Source organism: Chanos chanos, chromosome 9 (assembly GCF_902362185.1).
Source record: "Chanos chanos chromosome 9, fChaCha1.1, whole genome shotgun sequence".
Classification (NCBI taxonomy): domain Eukaryota; kingdom Metazoa; phylum Chordata; class Actinopteri; order Gonorynchiformes; family Chanidae; genus Chanos; species Chanos chanos.
In genome coordinates, this window is record NC_044503.1 from 25,662,141 (window position 1) to 25,678,042 (window position 15,902).

The window sequence follows — 15,902 nt, forward strand, 5'->3', positions numbered from 1 at the left end:
AGAGGGCTCAGACCGAGACACTTAAGTTGAAGTCTCCGATTGCTAAAGCCTTCCTGATAAAGACATACTTGCACCCATCAAGGATGAGACATAAGGGAAAAAAGAGAAAGAAATCTCTGGATGACTGACTAAGCAGCACCCGTAGGGAAACAAAATAAAAGCATCAAACACATCACACTCACTCTGCTGGAAGACTACATCTTCTCCTCATTGGTACTCCAGGGCTATTTAGACTTAATTAAACCGTTGTTAGGACTCAGTCAACTTGACTCCTGTCATTCTGATCTGTTTCGATTCAGAATGGATGGATGAAGCCATGAGAAAGAAGAGTTTGGGGGTTTGTTTTCTATTTATGCTCAGGATATCTGTTTAACGAATGTGTTTGTCCTTAATTAACATGTCATATATATCTGCATTCGTAGACAGAGAGCTACTCATAAAGCATATAATCTTATTGATTAGACTGCCAGCTTGCGGTATTTCATGTTTTACTTATTTATTTTTATTTAACCTAAATGCAACCGCTTTGATTTCAATAACATGCAGGAAAATAGGTAGAAAATGCAAATGTGGGTAGATTTTCAGACCAGGAAATACAACAAATGAACAGTTGTGAAAATCTTTTGTGCTTTGTGTTTCTTCAACCGGTGACCTATCCAGGCCCTTAACTGGATTAGGTCTTGTCCACTTTGAAAATGAATGTACAGTATCCTTGGACCTCCAAGTAACAGTAAGCAAATAGCATTGCATTGCCTAGGGGGTGGGGTTAAACATCCTACCAATTAGATCACATGGTTTAACCAAAAAAAAAAAAGACAAATGATTAACATGCAGGAGAGCACACAGGCACACAGTAAACTCATTTGATGACTCTCCTCTAATGAAGTGTGTGTTGCATTTTGACGACTCCTCACACTACACCAAGGAAGGTGTGATTGTGTTTTCAGACAGCTGGGTGAGGAGAAGAGAGAGAGAGAGAGAGAGAGAGAGAGGAAAAGGAGGGAGGCATGTGTGTGTGTCTGTGTGTGTGTGTGTGAGAGAGAGAGAGAGAGAGATGCGCAGCAGATAGAAAAATAGAAGAAGTGATTGTGACGGAAGGACCTTGAAGCAGAGTGATGATGAGAGACTGCAGGCAATCTGTACCCAATCATGAAGATTCCAAACATGGTAAATGGCATTGTGGGAGAAAAACACAGACAAACACACACACACATACATACATACGGGAGGGGGGAAAAAGGGGGGGGGGGTGGAATCCTAGGTGTCATCTCAGTGTTTTTTGTTTTTTTTTAACTATCTCAGTGTTTACGTTTGGAATTAAGAAATCACGTCGTTTATTCTCATTCATCAGAACTATAATTGCAGCCCTTGTATGGCCCCACAACACAGTGAATGTGGAGAGGACTGAAGGGGTGTGTGAGTCGTGAAGGTGAAGGCTTCTGATTAAGTCTGACCACTCATAACTTACACTGAAGAATATATATATATATATATATATATATATATATATATATATATATATAAAGATGCAGCTCTATTAAAAATGATCTGTGCCAAGGACTTTCACTATTTTAACATTTTAAAGTTTATTTATCAAGGTGTAGTTAAAGACAAAAACACACACAATGCCTACTATATACACACTGCAATAATATCTGTACATTATATTTATAATTCACAAGGAGCGAGATTTGTTTTCTGTTTTTTTTTTGTTTTTTTTACATCACACAGGTTTCAGCTGTGTGGGGTCAAAGGTCATTCATCCTCCAAACTAACCATCTCGGCTTGACCGCAGTCTCCCAGCAAGCCCAGCAACCTCCTGTAAGCGTTCCTGTCAGAGAGAGGAGGAGGAGGAGGAGGAGGAAGGCGAAAGGAAGAGAAAACTCTAATGAAATGCCATTCTCTCTCGTTCCTGTGCCATTCTACAGAACGCGCCGATTCATTATTGCCATGCAGGTACTATATTAAACACTGTGTCTCTTTTGTATGAGTTTTGTTCATGTTACATTAGATTAGATTAGATTAGCTGTACTCTTTACCTTAGTGTTGAGTTTTTTCCCAGGCCTCTCTTGCGTTCAGTATTTCTCAAACTCAGTGACAGAACAGGGATAAGTGTGGTGACCGCGGAGAGGTCGAGAAGCGCCACCGTCTCCAAGACACCATACATCTGCTGCTCGTACACACCCTCGTTCTCCTCCACAAATTTCCTTTGGAGGGGTCAAAAATATTTACACTCAGTATCTCCATAGGGTGGGAGGTGGACAGTAAAACTCTGTCGGGGAGGTACCAGAGTCTGATGATGATGATGGTGATGATGAAGACGGCGTACCTGAGAACATCTGTAGTTTGCTCGCATGGGCCTTCTCCCGCAGTGTTTCTGCATCTCTCCACCACCAGCTGTAGGCTTTCTGTGCTTAACCTCTTCACTGGAAAAACAAAAACAGCATTTAACTTTCAATTAAACAGCAAAAGTAGAAGAAAAAAAAGCAAAACAATTAAAACACACGCAACTACCCCCCCCCCCCCTAAAAAAACAACCACAAAAAAAAGCTAGTAATTACTTCAAAATACCCCACTAAAAGATAGTGATTTAACCTGCAAAACTGCACGTTTCTTCCAACTCTTGCTGCTTTCCTGTTGAGGCAGCTTTGAACGTGTTGTAATTGGAATAGACTGATATGAACCTATCATTACAGCTGTCAGCATGTGGTAATGGGCTTTTCCTCTACTGTTATGAGCTCTGTAAGTATGATTAAGTTGTATTTATAATGCAGCATGTAAGGGGAGTTAAAGTTTTATTTATAATGTAACATGAGGTTGAGGATGGCTTTAGTGCAATTTCTGCTGGGCTTGTTCTGACATGGCCCGGGTGTGTGGCGATGTTCGGTGGCCGCACCCACCCTGTGGTTCGTTGACCAACAGCAGACAGCGCAGCAGCGAGGGGAGGGGCATGGTGAGCAGGGTTGGGTCGGCGTCGTTATTCCGCCTAAGCAGCTCCAGTAGGAACGCCAGGACTGCCGCCAGTCGTGGGGGAGGGGCGTGGCCTTTGAACTGTAGGAAGTTATCACTGTACATACAGACGAACATAAGAATGGCGGTTACAAAATGGAAGGAAGTACATGTAACGGTGTGTTTTGTTCCTTATTTGCGGTTAGTTCAATCAACCAGTATTTAAATGAAAGACTGAATGTTGCAGTAGAACGACGCTGTGTAAGGATAACACTAGTTTCTCTTAATTTGATAGCATCGGACTGCTGATCAACATAACACATTTAAAGGGGGTGTGTGACTTGTTGAGGTGAAGGCTTTGCACATAGGTTTTGCGAGTGGAGGAGTAGCCAATAAGATGCTAACACACTGAACATGACGCGCATTAAAAACATTGCTCGGATACCTGATCACCTGCAGGATGATCCGCCTTAACCCCGCCCCTCGAGGAGTGGGCGTGGCTTCACAGCCTGCCAGCAGCACCGGGTGATTGGCCACCGCTCCAGCGGAGGGTGCGGCTGGAAGGAAGCGGCTCAGGTATTGAGAGACGACCTGACGTAGCTGCTGTTTGATGTACGCCCCCTGAGACTGTGCCACGCCCGCCGCTACCGACAAACCCTGCGGGAACCGGTTAGAGCCGGTCATAACCAGTTGCAACCAGAACAAACCGGCATCCCAACCAAACTCAGTACTGAGAGGATAACTTGCGTGGCCCATGTCGTGTGAGTGAAACTGTGGTTCTGACTGATACTCAGAACATGAGTGCAGTATTTTGGTGTAAAACGGGTGAGGGTAGTGAAACTCAGAGGTAACGCACCTGCAGGTAAAGGGGAAGAGTTTCCCTCAGGGCAGACAGGACCTGCACGGGGGCAGCTTTGTCCTGCTGCAGGAGCGTGTGGGGCAGCAACATCACGTCTACAATACGAAACAGAAGTTGCTGGGCTTTGGTGGTGGCCAGCAGGGGGCTCCAGTGTTTCACCAAGCAACCTGACACAACGAGAAGAAAAGGGGGGGGGGTGGGGGGGGGGGGGGGGTTTGAGGGCGTTTAGAGGTGCAAATATTAATTCGCCGTTTCAAACACAGCCTTTGTGCGGGATGCTCGATTCAATGGAAAACGTGCTTCCTCAGAAGACAGAATAGAGAAAATACAGATCAGATGAGAAGAGTCTGAAGACAACGGTAACACGAGTATGGGAGAAAGTAGCACGTTCAAACGATGGTCGCTTACCCACTGTCCAGTACGCCAGCTGTAGGCCTTCCTGACTCTTGTTCAGGAGGTACGGTTTGACGTATTTGAGGACGTCGCCCACATACTCCAGCGACCGCGAAACCATAGCGGAGCGCTCAGAGAGAGTTTGCAGCCCCGTGTAGACCCGACCAACGGACTGAAAGAGAGAGAGAGAGAGAGAGAGAGAGACAGGAAGCGATGAGGTAAAGGCCGTTCCAAGTTCCGATCATTCCGAGCGACACGATGTGTGTGTGTGTGTGTGTGTATGTGTGAGCGTGTGTGTTGTTACCTTAATGAACATGGCCAGAGCAGCTTTGGGCTCTAGTTTCACATCAGAGGACTGTAGACCTGCTCTCTGCAGTAGAGACTCCACCTCAGGAAGCCTAAGGAGCAACCTCGTCATCTCGACCAGCTGCTCATCCAGCAGTCTGCCTGTTTCAAACACAGGTTACATCGTGATGACATAGCCCAAGTGTGCACAGACACACAAACAGATACGGGGCCGCGGAGGGGGGTGGGGGTGGGGGTAGGGGTTAAAGTACCTGCTCTGTTGTCCGAGCCATCAGCATTCTTGTGAATGTGCTGCTGAAGGACACATCGGAACCAGGCGCGGACACACAGGGCCTGAGAGGAACCAGAACCAGGGCCTGAACTTACTGAGCTTACCAGCTCACTGTGGAACAGGAGAGATAGGTTAAGAAAGGCCTTAACCCAGAGATTCACTTTACACGGTGAGAGAGAGAGAATCTGACCCGTTTTGGAGCAGGTGGTTGAGAAAGCGTGTCGCCAGCAGGGGGTGGAGCATCTCATCCCAGCCGAAGCACTGCATGATGGACTGCACGGGGTGGGGCTGGAGGTCCTGGGGGGCGGAGCTAGGCATGTCCAATGCCAGCAGAGTGAATCCTGCAGAAAAAAAAAAAACAGGTCAACATTTACAAACGCATCAACAACAACCCCCTGTAAAGAGGACGCTTTCATACACAGTGAGCAACTCAACGGTTCACTAAGAGTTCATAGCTTCACTGAACCATCATCTCCGCCTTTATTTCAGAGTTTTTAAATTTTTTAAAACATTCGTATTAAATTGCCTCATGAGTTCAAAGCACAGGACTAATAAAGACTGTGATTCCATTTAGTAATATGTGAAAAGAAAGTGTTCTTAAGATGAGAAAGCTTCTGAGTCCTGTGTTGTGTTAATACTCATTCTCTCTCTCTTTCTCTGACCTGCAGCAGTGTCCGCCAGCTGGGGTGGAGGTGTCTGGGAGAGTCTTAGACTCCGGAGGAAAGGGAAGAAGTGTGTCCAGAGTGCTGTGGCCACCACCAGGTGGCGCTCTTTAGCCACACTGAGAGGTTGAGGAGCCCAGCCAGGAGAAGGGCCATTGGAGTAGCCAAGCTCCCTGCAGCGCTGAAGAACCCGTCTGGGTAAGGGGTAGTGAGGGAAAGGGAGAGAGAGAGAGAGAGAGAGAGAGAGAAAGAGAATAGGTTTCATGTTAAATAGAATCACTTCCCCACCTTTTTTCTTTGTCCTTTTTCTGTTTCACCTTCCTCCTCTACCCAACCGCTATACCCCTCCTTCCCACCTCCTCCCTCTTCTTCCTTTACTCTCTCTCTCCTCTCTTGTCGGTTTCTACTTTGTCTGTATTTTCCCCTCTCTCTCTCTCTCTCTCTTTTTTCTTTCTGTGTGTGTGTGTGTGTGTGTGGAGGGATTAGGCAGTGCGGTGGTGCGATGTGGTACGGCGGTGAGGCGAGGCGAGGCAGGGCTGGCTGATCTTCAGCACACAGGCTGTGGTTTGGCTGCTGCGCCTGGGCCCCGTAGCGGCTGGCATTAGCCCAGATAAGCAGCTGAAGAAGCTGTAATCTCATTTAGACTGGAGATGATCCTCCTGTCCCGTCATTCTCAGGGATGAAAGAGAGAGCGCCGGGGAGAGGGTCGGGGGTGAAGGAAGCGCGCGCGCGCGCATGCACACACGCACACACACACACACACACAAATGTACACGCACGCACGCACACACACACACACGCGCGCGCGCGCACACACACACACACACTCTCTCTCTCTCTCACTTGCTCTCTCACTCACTCTCACACACACACACACACACACACATACACACCTCCGCGCCTTCCAGCAAGGTTGCATCTAATCCAGAGAGAGCTGAGACAATCGATTAAAGCCCGAATTCATTAGGCTTGTTACTGCGGCGAAATGGGCCTTTCACACCCATCAACCCTCATTGTACAAGACATCGTCAGAGACCCCTCTTAATCCCTTCTCACTGCAGCGTCTTACTACACACACACACACACACACACACATCATCTGAGACCACGTTTAATCCTCCCACCCCATCTCTCACCCCAGACCCCCCCCCCCCCCCCCCCCCCCCCCCCCCTTTACTGCAGTAACTTTCAATAGAAACACTCTCATCACTGTGTCTCGCAAACATCAGTTCTATGACTGACACAATCCTTCTCGCTGACATTGACTGTCACTAGTGCACACACACACACACACACAGACACATACACATCCACACATCATGTCTACATTACACACAAATTAATGTACTGTTACAGTTGTACCATTAGAGGCTGTATGTAATCCCTATAATTACAGCATGTTAACACTGTGTAGTCATATGGACTCGTAATTCATTATGGTCTCCCCACACTCTAGGTTCTCTAAACACAACTGCACGTGGATGTGGGGACATAAAGAATGAGACACACATGTAAAATGTGTCTTAAATGTGTGTGCGCATGAAGTGACCTCTCAAATGAGACTGAGAGACAGCACAACCTATTCCACATTTTATATATACATGTACATAACTATGTGTGTGTGAGTGTGTGTGTGTGTACACACACACATACATCATCGTGTAGCACAATATATACACGTATATGTGTGTGTGTGTGTGTGACACACAGGCATACCTGCACTTGTATATACCCTCTATGTGTATACACCCTCTTCATTCATACTCTTAGTTTAACACAACTGACCTAAACCTCCACAACAGTTGCTGTTTCCATAATCGGTTTCAAAACGAGCCCACCATCTTACGAGTGGTGACAACATGTCTGTGGAACAGAGAGAAAGGAAACGACAGCTCTGATGGTTTGTCCTGATCACGGCACAAAGGGCCAGAGGCTTCAGTCCTTCATTCTTTTGAGAGAGAGAGAGAAAACAGGCCCTGTGTCCAGGCCCTCGTCGGGCCCATGCAGGGGAACAAGGAGTAAAGGCAGAGCACGGCGGGGGGAAAGACCAATTAATTGATCGGCGAAGACTCGATTAGCCACCCCCCGCAAAACGACGCTTTCCCGCTGAGGAAGGTCACCGTGGCGACTGCACAAGCCCGCCTACGCTTCGCGGGGACACGGGGGGCCCCTGGCGCGTACGCATGCACGCACAGGATCATGGGAAGGAATACGATGAAGGGAATTAAGACAGTGATTGGTCCGCGGTCTCCGCTACCTGCTCGAATCGTCCGTCGCATCCAGTCGCTGCGCTTCTCCAACCTGCGGCCCCGATGGCGGGGGCTAATTTCGGCAAGACTTGCGTAATCCGAGCGTCGCCTAATAGCCGTAATGAAACCGCGGTCAAATTTGCGACAGGACTATATAATTGCACATTAATTGTTTCGGTGAAAACGCATTAATCAAAAAGACACAACAGCACAGAGACAGGAGGAATTAAGAGTAATTTACAGGAACACAAATCTTTCTTTTTTTTTTCCCCTCCTCCTCCTTCTTTTTTCTTTCTCTCATTCTTTCTTTCATTCTTTCTTTAAAAAAAAAAAAAAAGAAGAGAGAGAGAAAAAAAAAAAAACTGGGTCAGCACGATCTTTGTGGTAACGTGAGCTCATCTGGGAATCCCACTCTTTCGAGCTCTGTCTTATCGGCTATTAATGTGCAAATGAGTGGACTCCAACCTCGAGAGCCCAGCCAGTAACTGTGGGAATTAGCAGAGTTATGGAGACTAAGAGTTAGAGGGGCCAATACTAAAATGAGAAGAGTGGACCCTACTGTTTTACTTTGAAGGGCACTGTGTGTGTGTGCGTGTGTGCGTGCGTGCGTGTGTGCGTGTGAGAGAGAGAGAGGGGGTATGTCCTGCTGTACATACATGCTTTTGAGAGAAATGACAAAGAGGGAGCCAGAGATATACCCTACTTCCACCCCACCCACTCATACACAGAGATGCAGTCATCCGCTAGTCAAAGACACCCTTACCCAAAACAGATACGCAATTCACCTGCACCAGAATGACCTCTGACTGTGTGAGCCATGTAACACACACCTGTGTCCTTGTGGTGAACCCTCTGCAACCCCCCCCCCTCCGATACACACTCACAGTCACCTCTACCAGTTCACTCCACAACCACCATCCACTTCCATTTCCAAGGTGATCCTGGGGTCCCCAAGGTTGTAATTCAACACAGCTCTCTGCCAGCACCTGTTGAGGATGGCTAGTGTTGGGGGGGGGGTTAGGTGGATGGGGGTGGGGATGGGGCATGGGCCCCAAGAGACCTGACCAATCAGGACACGCAGTCTCTCAACACAAAGGATGAGCTTATCTCTAAGTCAGTGTAACTACTGCACAATCAAGCCATTGTAAATATGAACACCCAGCACAGGAAAAGAGACCTGACCCAAGCAGGGCCTCCCCACTTAGTGCTTTGTCTTCATCTAAACATTGAGCTGTTTGTAAAATGTACTCATGAGTCTGTGTGTATGTGCGCGTGCGCGTTCCCGTTCGTGTTTGGCCGTACGTGTTTTTGAGCGCATCCACTCACCGTAGCTGAGCAAGCGCCGTCTGCAGAAAGCCAAGGGCGGAGCTTAGTTCTGATTGGCGGCAGGCGGGGAGGAGCAAGCCGAACCCCTCATTTAGAAGCCGCTCCTCTGACTGGCTGAGGAATGGGCTGGTCTCAAACACCTCAGCCACGCCCTCTAGGTAGGAACCCAGCGGAAGCCACAACGCTAGCTTGCGCGATGGCTCTGTCGTCTTCAGGTAGAACTCACGGGCCACTTGGCTGAAGGACGAGGCCAGCTGGTCGGCCAGGGGTCCGGCGTCCAGCCCTCGCTCCAGGTAGAGCAACAGTAGGGCTAGTTGGCCCCTCCAGAGCAGAGCGCGATGGGCTGGAGGTGTAGAGTCCCGTGGCAGCAGCGCTAGCAGGTCACACGCGCGACATGCTACGTCCTCCAGCTCGGCACAGCGAGCTAACACCAAGAAGAGCAGCAAAAAATGGAAGAGGCCCATCTCAGATAGTTCCGCCATCCTCCTCTGGTGAAACTTAGAGTACACTCTGGAAAGTAGAGAAGAGCAAAACACACACGCACAAAAAAAAAAACACTTTGTCACATGAGACCGCTCAATAACATCAGAACTATCTCGACTACAGGGGTATAGGATGAGAAAGTATGTTTAGGTTTTGTTGTTCCCAGTAGCCTAACAGGAGCAGTGTTCGAAAAAAGGCGTGAATCTTCCACTCAGGATTTGAGCTACTTTCCCACCAATGTCTATCACCGTAGCCCCCAAACCTCCCCCCCCACACCCTTACACCAAAGATTCATCTCACTGCCCCCTTTTCCTAGGGAGTAGCAGTGTGTGGGAGAGCAGTGCATGTGTGTGTGTGTGTGTGTGTGTGAAAGAGAGAGGGAAGCCGAACGCGGCGTTTGATCCTCCAGGCACCACGGTGAAATGCCTTTAAAGATCATGTTAAATGTCAGAAACACTCAGCCACACAGCGGTAGCCGTTCTGTCGCGCGCTTGCAGAAACAGATTTGCTGCAGCACCGGGGAGAAAATCAATACCACCACCCCTCATCTCTCTCTCTCGTGCTCACTTGCTCTCACTCTAACTCTCTCTCTCGCACTCTCTTTCTCCTCCTAGCTTTTTTTTTTTTTTTTGCCCCCTAGCAGAGAAGTCTGTGGACTCCATTGGAGGGTCCACAAACACACAGTGCTAGAGCTGAGACTGCGACCAATCGTTTGCAGCCAAGTCAAAACAAACACATAACTCCAATCACCAGCGGTACTTAGTCCAGTCGCGATGGAGACCGCGGCATCACCACGGCTGCTGTGGTCTGGAGAGAGAGAGACGCAAGCAAAGAGGGACGGACATGTAAAGTTTGAGAGAAGAAACACGCGTAAAAGCGAAGAAAAAAAAAAAAAAACAGAATAAAGGAGAGGCGGGGGGGGGGGGGGCTGGCAGTATTGTTTGTGTTATTTTTTTTTTAAAGCCTGTCTGTTTGTTTGTTTATCCCGGACAGCTTTTTTTCCGGCGGCGAGCAGATGCTGCCGATTCCCAGCGTTAGTGACTGAACGCGCTCCCTGCCGATCTCATTAATTCGCCGCGCGCCATGCCTCCGACTGAGCACGCTCAGAGCCGCTATGCCGTCGGCACGACCCACGTCTCCCCAGGGGTGGGGTTGGAGGAAAAGAGATGGGGGTGGGGTGGGGTTGTGGTGGGGGTTTGTTCTGGATCCGGCCCAGCCTGGTCCGGTTCTTGCCAAACACCCACCCCTCACCGCTTGGAAACCCAACCGCCTTCGTTAAGGCGAATTAACCGCCATGCTCATTAGCTAATTAGCCTTTCGTGTCTGCCGTGTGGATGAGCACGTTCCAGACAGAGACAAGTCATTATCCAGATTTATCCGCTCCATCCTCTCACTGGCTCCCTACCGGGGTGATTCGGGAAGAGCTGGGCCTGGGTGTGTGGGTTTTTTTTTTTGGGGGGGGGGGGTTCTGCTGTGTTGGAAGTGCTGGTTTGTGGTTTGTGCCGTTCACGAAATAAAAGCTAGACACGCAGAGCGGCCCCAGAGCTCCCGCTGCTAGAGCAGCTACACTCTACCTGAACTATCAGAGACTAGAGAGACAGCACTGTGGACTCCTAGGATAACTGACTAATATCAAAGCCTCACGTGGAGAAGGATACAGAAACCTGCCTCACACACCAACACGCACATGCATACACATACATACACACACACACACACCCTGCTAACAACCTAAGGATCAAGGCTCTGTGTGTGTGTGTAATACATAGTGATAGATCTGTGCTACCATCCACGCCCTCTTCTTGTATTATTTGTCAATAAAGCAATCACCCGGTTGCATTTGAATATGGAGAGGTCAAAAATAAAGCTATCAAGCTCACCTTCCTTTGATTTGTCTCCAGGGCACTCCGTCTGCGTTCTCCTGGCTCAAATGCAAGGCCAGTACGCGTAGGAAGATGTGGAAGGAGTTAGCTGAACGGTACAGCTGAGCATGGCTGGTGGAACCAAGTGGAGCTGGGCTGCAGCAGTTCTTGGCTTGTTCCAGCAGAGAAAGGGGAGTCTTGCTCACGCTGCCCAGTGCCGACACACCCAACCAGGGAACGGCGAAAGTGCCACTCTGCCAAAGGCGGTTTAGGACAACCCAGGAGAGAGAAAGAAAAGAAAAGAAAAGATCATTGTTAAAAACAAAAAGGAGAAAAACAGGTGGGTGGAAAGAGTAGATATGAAAAGTTTAAATATGAGTTGTTACCAGCTGTATGGTAACTGAACTGAATTTTACTAAGACTAGAAGATGCATTTTAAAAAAACAAGGCGTGATCTCGTAATATTTCTGTCATGACACACCATGTTTTTACTGTAGTATTCCCAGAGCGTCGTCACAGCAGTAACGTTTGAACCCCAAACCAGAGCAAGGCTAAGACAGCAATGGACGTGCATCCGAATCTGCTCTTCCTGGAGTCCTCTCTGCAATTCATCCACCAAGCGCAACAACAGACTGATTACCAATAAACATTCTATTTCCAAACGATGCTCCGCAAAAATTAAAAACACAACCCGATACGCTACCTTCGGATCACAAGTAGACTTCAGAAGCTCTGTAACAAAGCTCCAGTTATCCTCCAGCTGTTTCTGCAACACAATTTAAGTTGTTATGATTTGTTTGTTTATGTTTTTCTCGAGTGGTATCGCAGTGTTAGCTTTGTACTCTTGAAAGCGCGTAACCGCTCTAGCGACAGGAGTCAAAAATCGGTACCTGGTTCTGAACGGTCCCGTTGCGGCCGTACTGTCCCAGTTCTGCCAGCTGGGTGATCAGCCACCATGTGAAACCCAGCGGGTCTTTACAGTGCGTCGGAAGCTCCGAGCGTCGCTCCGCTGTCGGCGCCTCCTTCAGAACTCGCTGCAGCAACGTGTTCACGTAACTCCAGAAGGACTACAAATAAACACAGTCACGTTGGCAACATGCCAAATGTCAAACTTTAAATGGAAAAGTGCATGTACCGTATGTTTTATGTGTTTCTATATGGTGTCAGTATACTGTGTGTGTGTGTGTGTGTGTGCGTTGACCTGTGTGCGTGTGTGTGTGTATGTGCGTTGACCTGTGTGCGTGTGTGTGCGCGCGCTGACCTGTGTGTGTATGGTTTTACTCCTATGCTCTAGCAGGTGCATGAGTAGAATCCATAGCTCTCTGGTGCAGAGACAGAGACAGTGATGAGTGGTTTGAGCTTCTGTGGGTCTCACCTAAAGCGGAGGAATTAAGAGTGAAAGATAACCCAATGGTCAATTTACCAAGTCCACCAAACACCCAGGTAAATATATGGACGACAGGCCTACTGAGGACCCCCACCCCAAAAAAAGACGAATAAATAAACCGAGCCACACCCACCTTGTTGTACTTGTTCATGGCCAACCCTATGAGGTCACAGAGCAGGTAGTTGAGGTGCTCCTCAAACAGGCTAACGTTAGTGAGGTTCTCACCCGTCAGATTCACAAACTGTTGGGCGTACACTACTTGACCTGTAAGGATCGTAAACCAAACCTTTCTCGCATCAACAGTTCACATTCTCTCCCCTTTACCGTCTAACTAACAATTAACTACAATTAACGACTGTAATGAAATTAAAGCACTGTTAACTCTTCACCTCAGTTCTCTAAAACCTGGTTCTTTTCGTGCATTCTTTCACTTTCATTATACCATAACAGCAGTGTACCATTTAAATAGTGGCTTCTCTTAAGTTAGTACTTTAAACGGACGAGAACTTTTAGGGCCCTCTTATGTGGAGCCGGCTGACTTATTACGCCCGTGTCACTTACTCTGCAGTTTCTGGCCGAGCAGATGTAGAATCTCCAGCACAGACCAGTGGACATCTAAGTGAAGATGCAATAAATGCCAAGAAGGCGGAAACAGCTGCAGAGAAGAGATATATTGATATTCATTTTCATAAATAGTTCAATAAACTCACATTCGTTCGCCACCGCAGTTACGACGCCAAAGCAGCCTCACCTTGCCTTGGTGTTGTATAGTGAACGCGCTTTGAACATTAGCCGGCAGGTCTTTAAGGCGGCCCATCAGGAGCATGACCCCAAAGAGTTCCTCCACTAGAGCAGATGGGAACTGAGCCTCTAGTTCCTCGTATGGGTGAACAGATACCTCATCCAGAGATCTGGAAGATTCTAGATATCTGCGGAGCAGCAGAGTCAGAAATACTTAGGTTTATGGCGGCCAATGTGATCACAGAGATACTGTTTTCAGTCGACCGAACAAAGTGTCGGTCAGTACACGAACGCTGTCACTGTTTGTGTAAATAATGATTTTTAAAAAATACCTGTAAATGAAAACTTTGACATAATTGAGAAACAGGACACACTGGAGTCTCAGATCTTCTGCTTCATAATGGAGGCTGCTTGCTTGACCTGGAAAAAAGCCCAAATTCAGATATTTTAACACAGTTAATATCATTTGGATGCTATCACAGTGAATGATAAATTCGAGGAATCTACCAACAGGGCACTGGGAGATACCAACATACACACAAAAAAACACCATTTGTTTTTGAGCAACACTGCAATAATGTCTCTTTGAGAATTACGAGATGTACTACAACATGACTCTTCTTCTGTGCTGACGTATAAGCCTTCACACTATTGCAAGTTTGCTGTTCACGTTTGAAAAAAAAAAAAAAAAAGCAGAAGTTTCAGTCAAGCTTGCGTTTATTGCTCTGTTCTGCATCTCACTATCATGAATTACTAAATAAATAATAATCACTATTAGGAAAAGTCACCAGAAAAGTTGATAGACACTGTTTAAAAGATGTGATGCAAAAGCTTACCAAAGTCATGTGAGCTGGACTGTACCAGAGTCTCCAGTCTGAACACTTTTTGTCTGTGGGAAAAGACAGATTGTCAAACTAATTGACTCCCTAACCAGCAGACGGCATGGCATTTCTCCAAACTCCACACATCTGTGCTTTTACCTGAACAAGCCAAAGAGGAGTTTGGTGGATTCCACGAGAGCGGTTTCCGTTACCCACGGGAAGCCGAATATGTCTACTGTGTCTGTCTCGAAGTCAGACGGTCCCGGGTCAAGCTTGAGGAGTAATCTTCGGGCCAGAGAGGGGGAAAAAATGCAGTTTTGTATGATGAAAGAAATGGTCTTAAATGACTGTTTTCAAGTCAAAAAAAGGTTAGTGCTCACAATATAAAGACGTCAGACCATACCTCTTCAGCACTCCTCGGCCAATGTAACTACTAGAGGAGAGGCTTCTAGATTCTTCTCTGCCAGCTTCAAACACACAAGAGAAACATGGAGGCTGGGAAACAGTAGCATCACAGCAGTCCTCCTCCATGAAAGGTGACACGGGGGGTGTGAGAGACTGACTGAAGTCATCTTCCATGTTATTGATGGACAAGACTATGGGGACGTAAGCAAACAACACCTGTTTTCAAAGTGAAAATCAACAGGTAGCTAAGAGGTGAAAACAAAAACCGGCAGGACACCGGCCCTCCAGGACTGGATTTGCCCACCCCAGTTCTAGATCTAGATAAACTGCTCTAAACTCAAACAGATCTGACTGATCTACAGACCAACTACAGTTATTATTTAATATTCTCATGTTACATAATATGACTTGACTAATCAACGCTGACGTGTCTACTAAACCTAAACCGAAATGCCAATGAGTGATTGCAGTAGCGTGTTATTGTGGTTCTTTGGATGTGCAAAGTGTTTGCTTGTCTTTTCAGTGTTGACTAGGCGAAGTACAGCGCTATGTGACCAAGTGATACATAGACTAAATAGTACGGGTACGTTATCCACTGGCAAACTGCTAGGTAGGCTACTTGTCATGCGAATAACACATTACTGACTCGTCAGTGTTAGGCAGCGTTTTTGTAATCTACACTGTCGACAGACATGAAGGAGACCGACAGTTATTGTCATATTTGTAAATTAGTCATAAAAATACTCTGTTAGAAGACTATATATGGATGAAACGATACCAGATTCAACAAAGACAACTTACAATAGACCCGCGTAGACTTCCTGAAATCCACTTACTATCTCCCGCGCTATGAGTGTATTCTCACTACGCATGCGTCTGTTGTCAAAACATGTTACGTGATTGGCTAGAAGTTCTGCAGAGGGGCGTGATTTGACTTATCAACAATTGAGTCAAGCTCTGTATGAGTGACAGAAAACTGGCTACATTTGTCTCCGCTGTGGTAGTGACTAACATCATCATCGTCGTCGTCATCACGATCATCATTAACAACAACGACGACAACAACAATAACAACAATAATAATTATTATTATAATAATTATAATAGTAATAATGCAAACGTATCTTTGTTAAGTAACATAAAACGTGTTAGATTCCCTACGGCTTCTAAGAATTCAAATCCAATAAC

The 15,902-nt window shown here is 47.0% G+C and overlaps 1 protein-coding gene across 1 annotated transcript; it reads right to left on the reverse strand.

Annotated features, from left to right (window-relative positions):
• Positions 1 to 1,755: 1,755 nt before the first annotated feature.
• On the reverse strand, positions 1,756 to 14,888 carry mms22l (MMS22-like, DNA repair protein). The gene is made up of 24 exons (XM_030785001.1): positions 14,713 to 14,888; positions 14,469 to 14,594; positions 14,325 to 14,377; positions 13,821 to 13,908; positions 13,499 to 13,676; positions 13,309 to 13,402; positions 12,881 to 13,011; positions 12,622 to 12,735; positions 12,251 to 12,427; positions 12,064 to 12,126; positions 11,842 to 11,961; positions 11,379 to 11,614; positions 9,016 to 9,525; positions 5,441 to 5,634; positions 4,969 to 5,119; positions 4,759 to 4,889; positions 4,506 to 4,648; positions 4,217 to 4,373; positions 3,806 to 3,975; positions 3,395 to 3,606; positions 2,901 to 3,067; positions 2,330 to 2,426; positions 2,040 to 2,207; positions 1,756 to 1,831 (listed from the first exon to the last, which is right to left on the reverse strand). Exons 1-24 carry the CDS (start codon positions 14,886 to 14,888, stop codon positions 1,756 to 1,758), a joined length of 3,732 nt encoding a protein of 1,243 aa, XP_030640861.1.
• Positions 14,889 to 15,902: the final 1,014 nt, after the last annotated feature.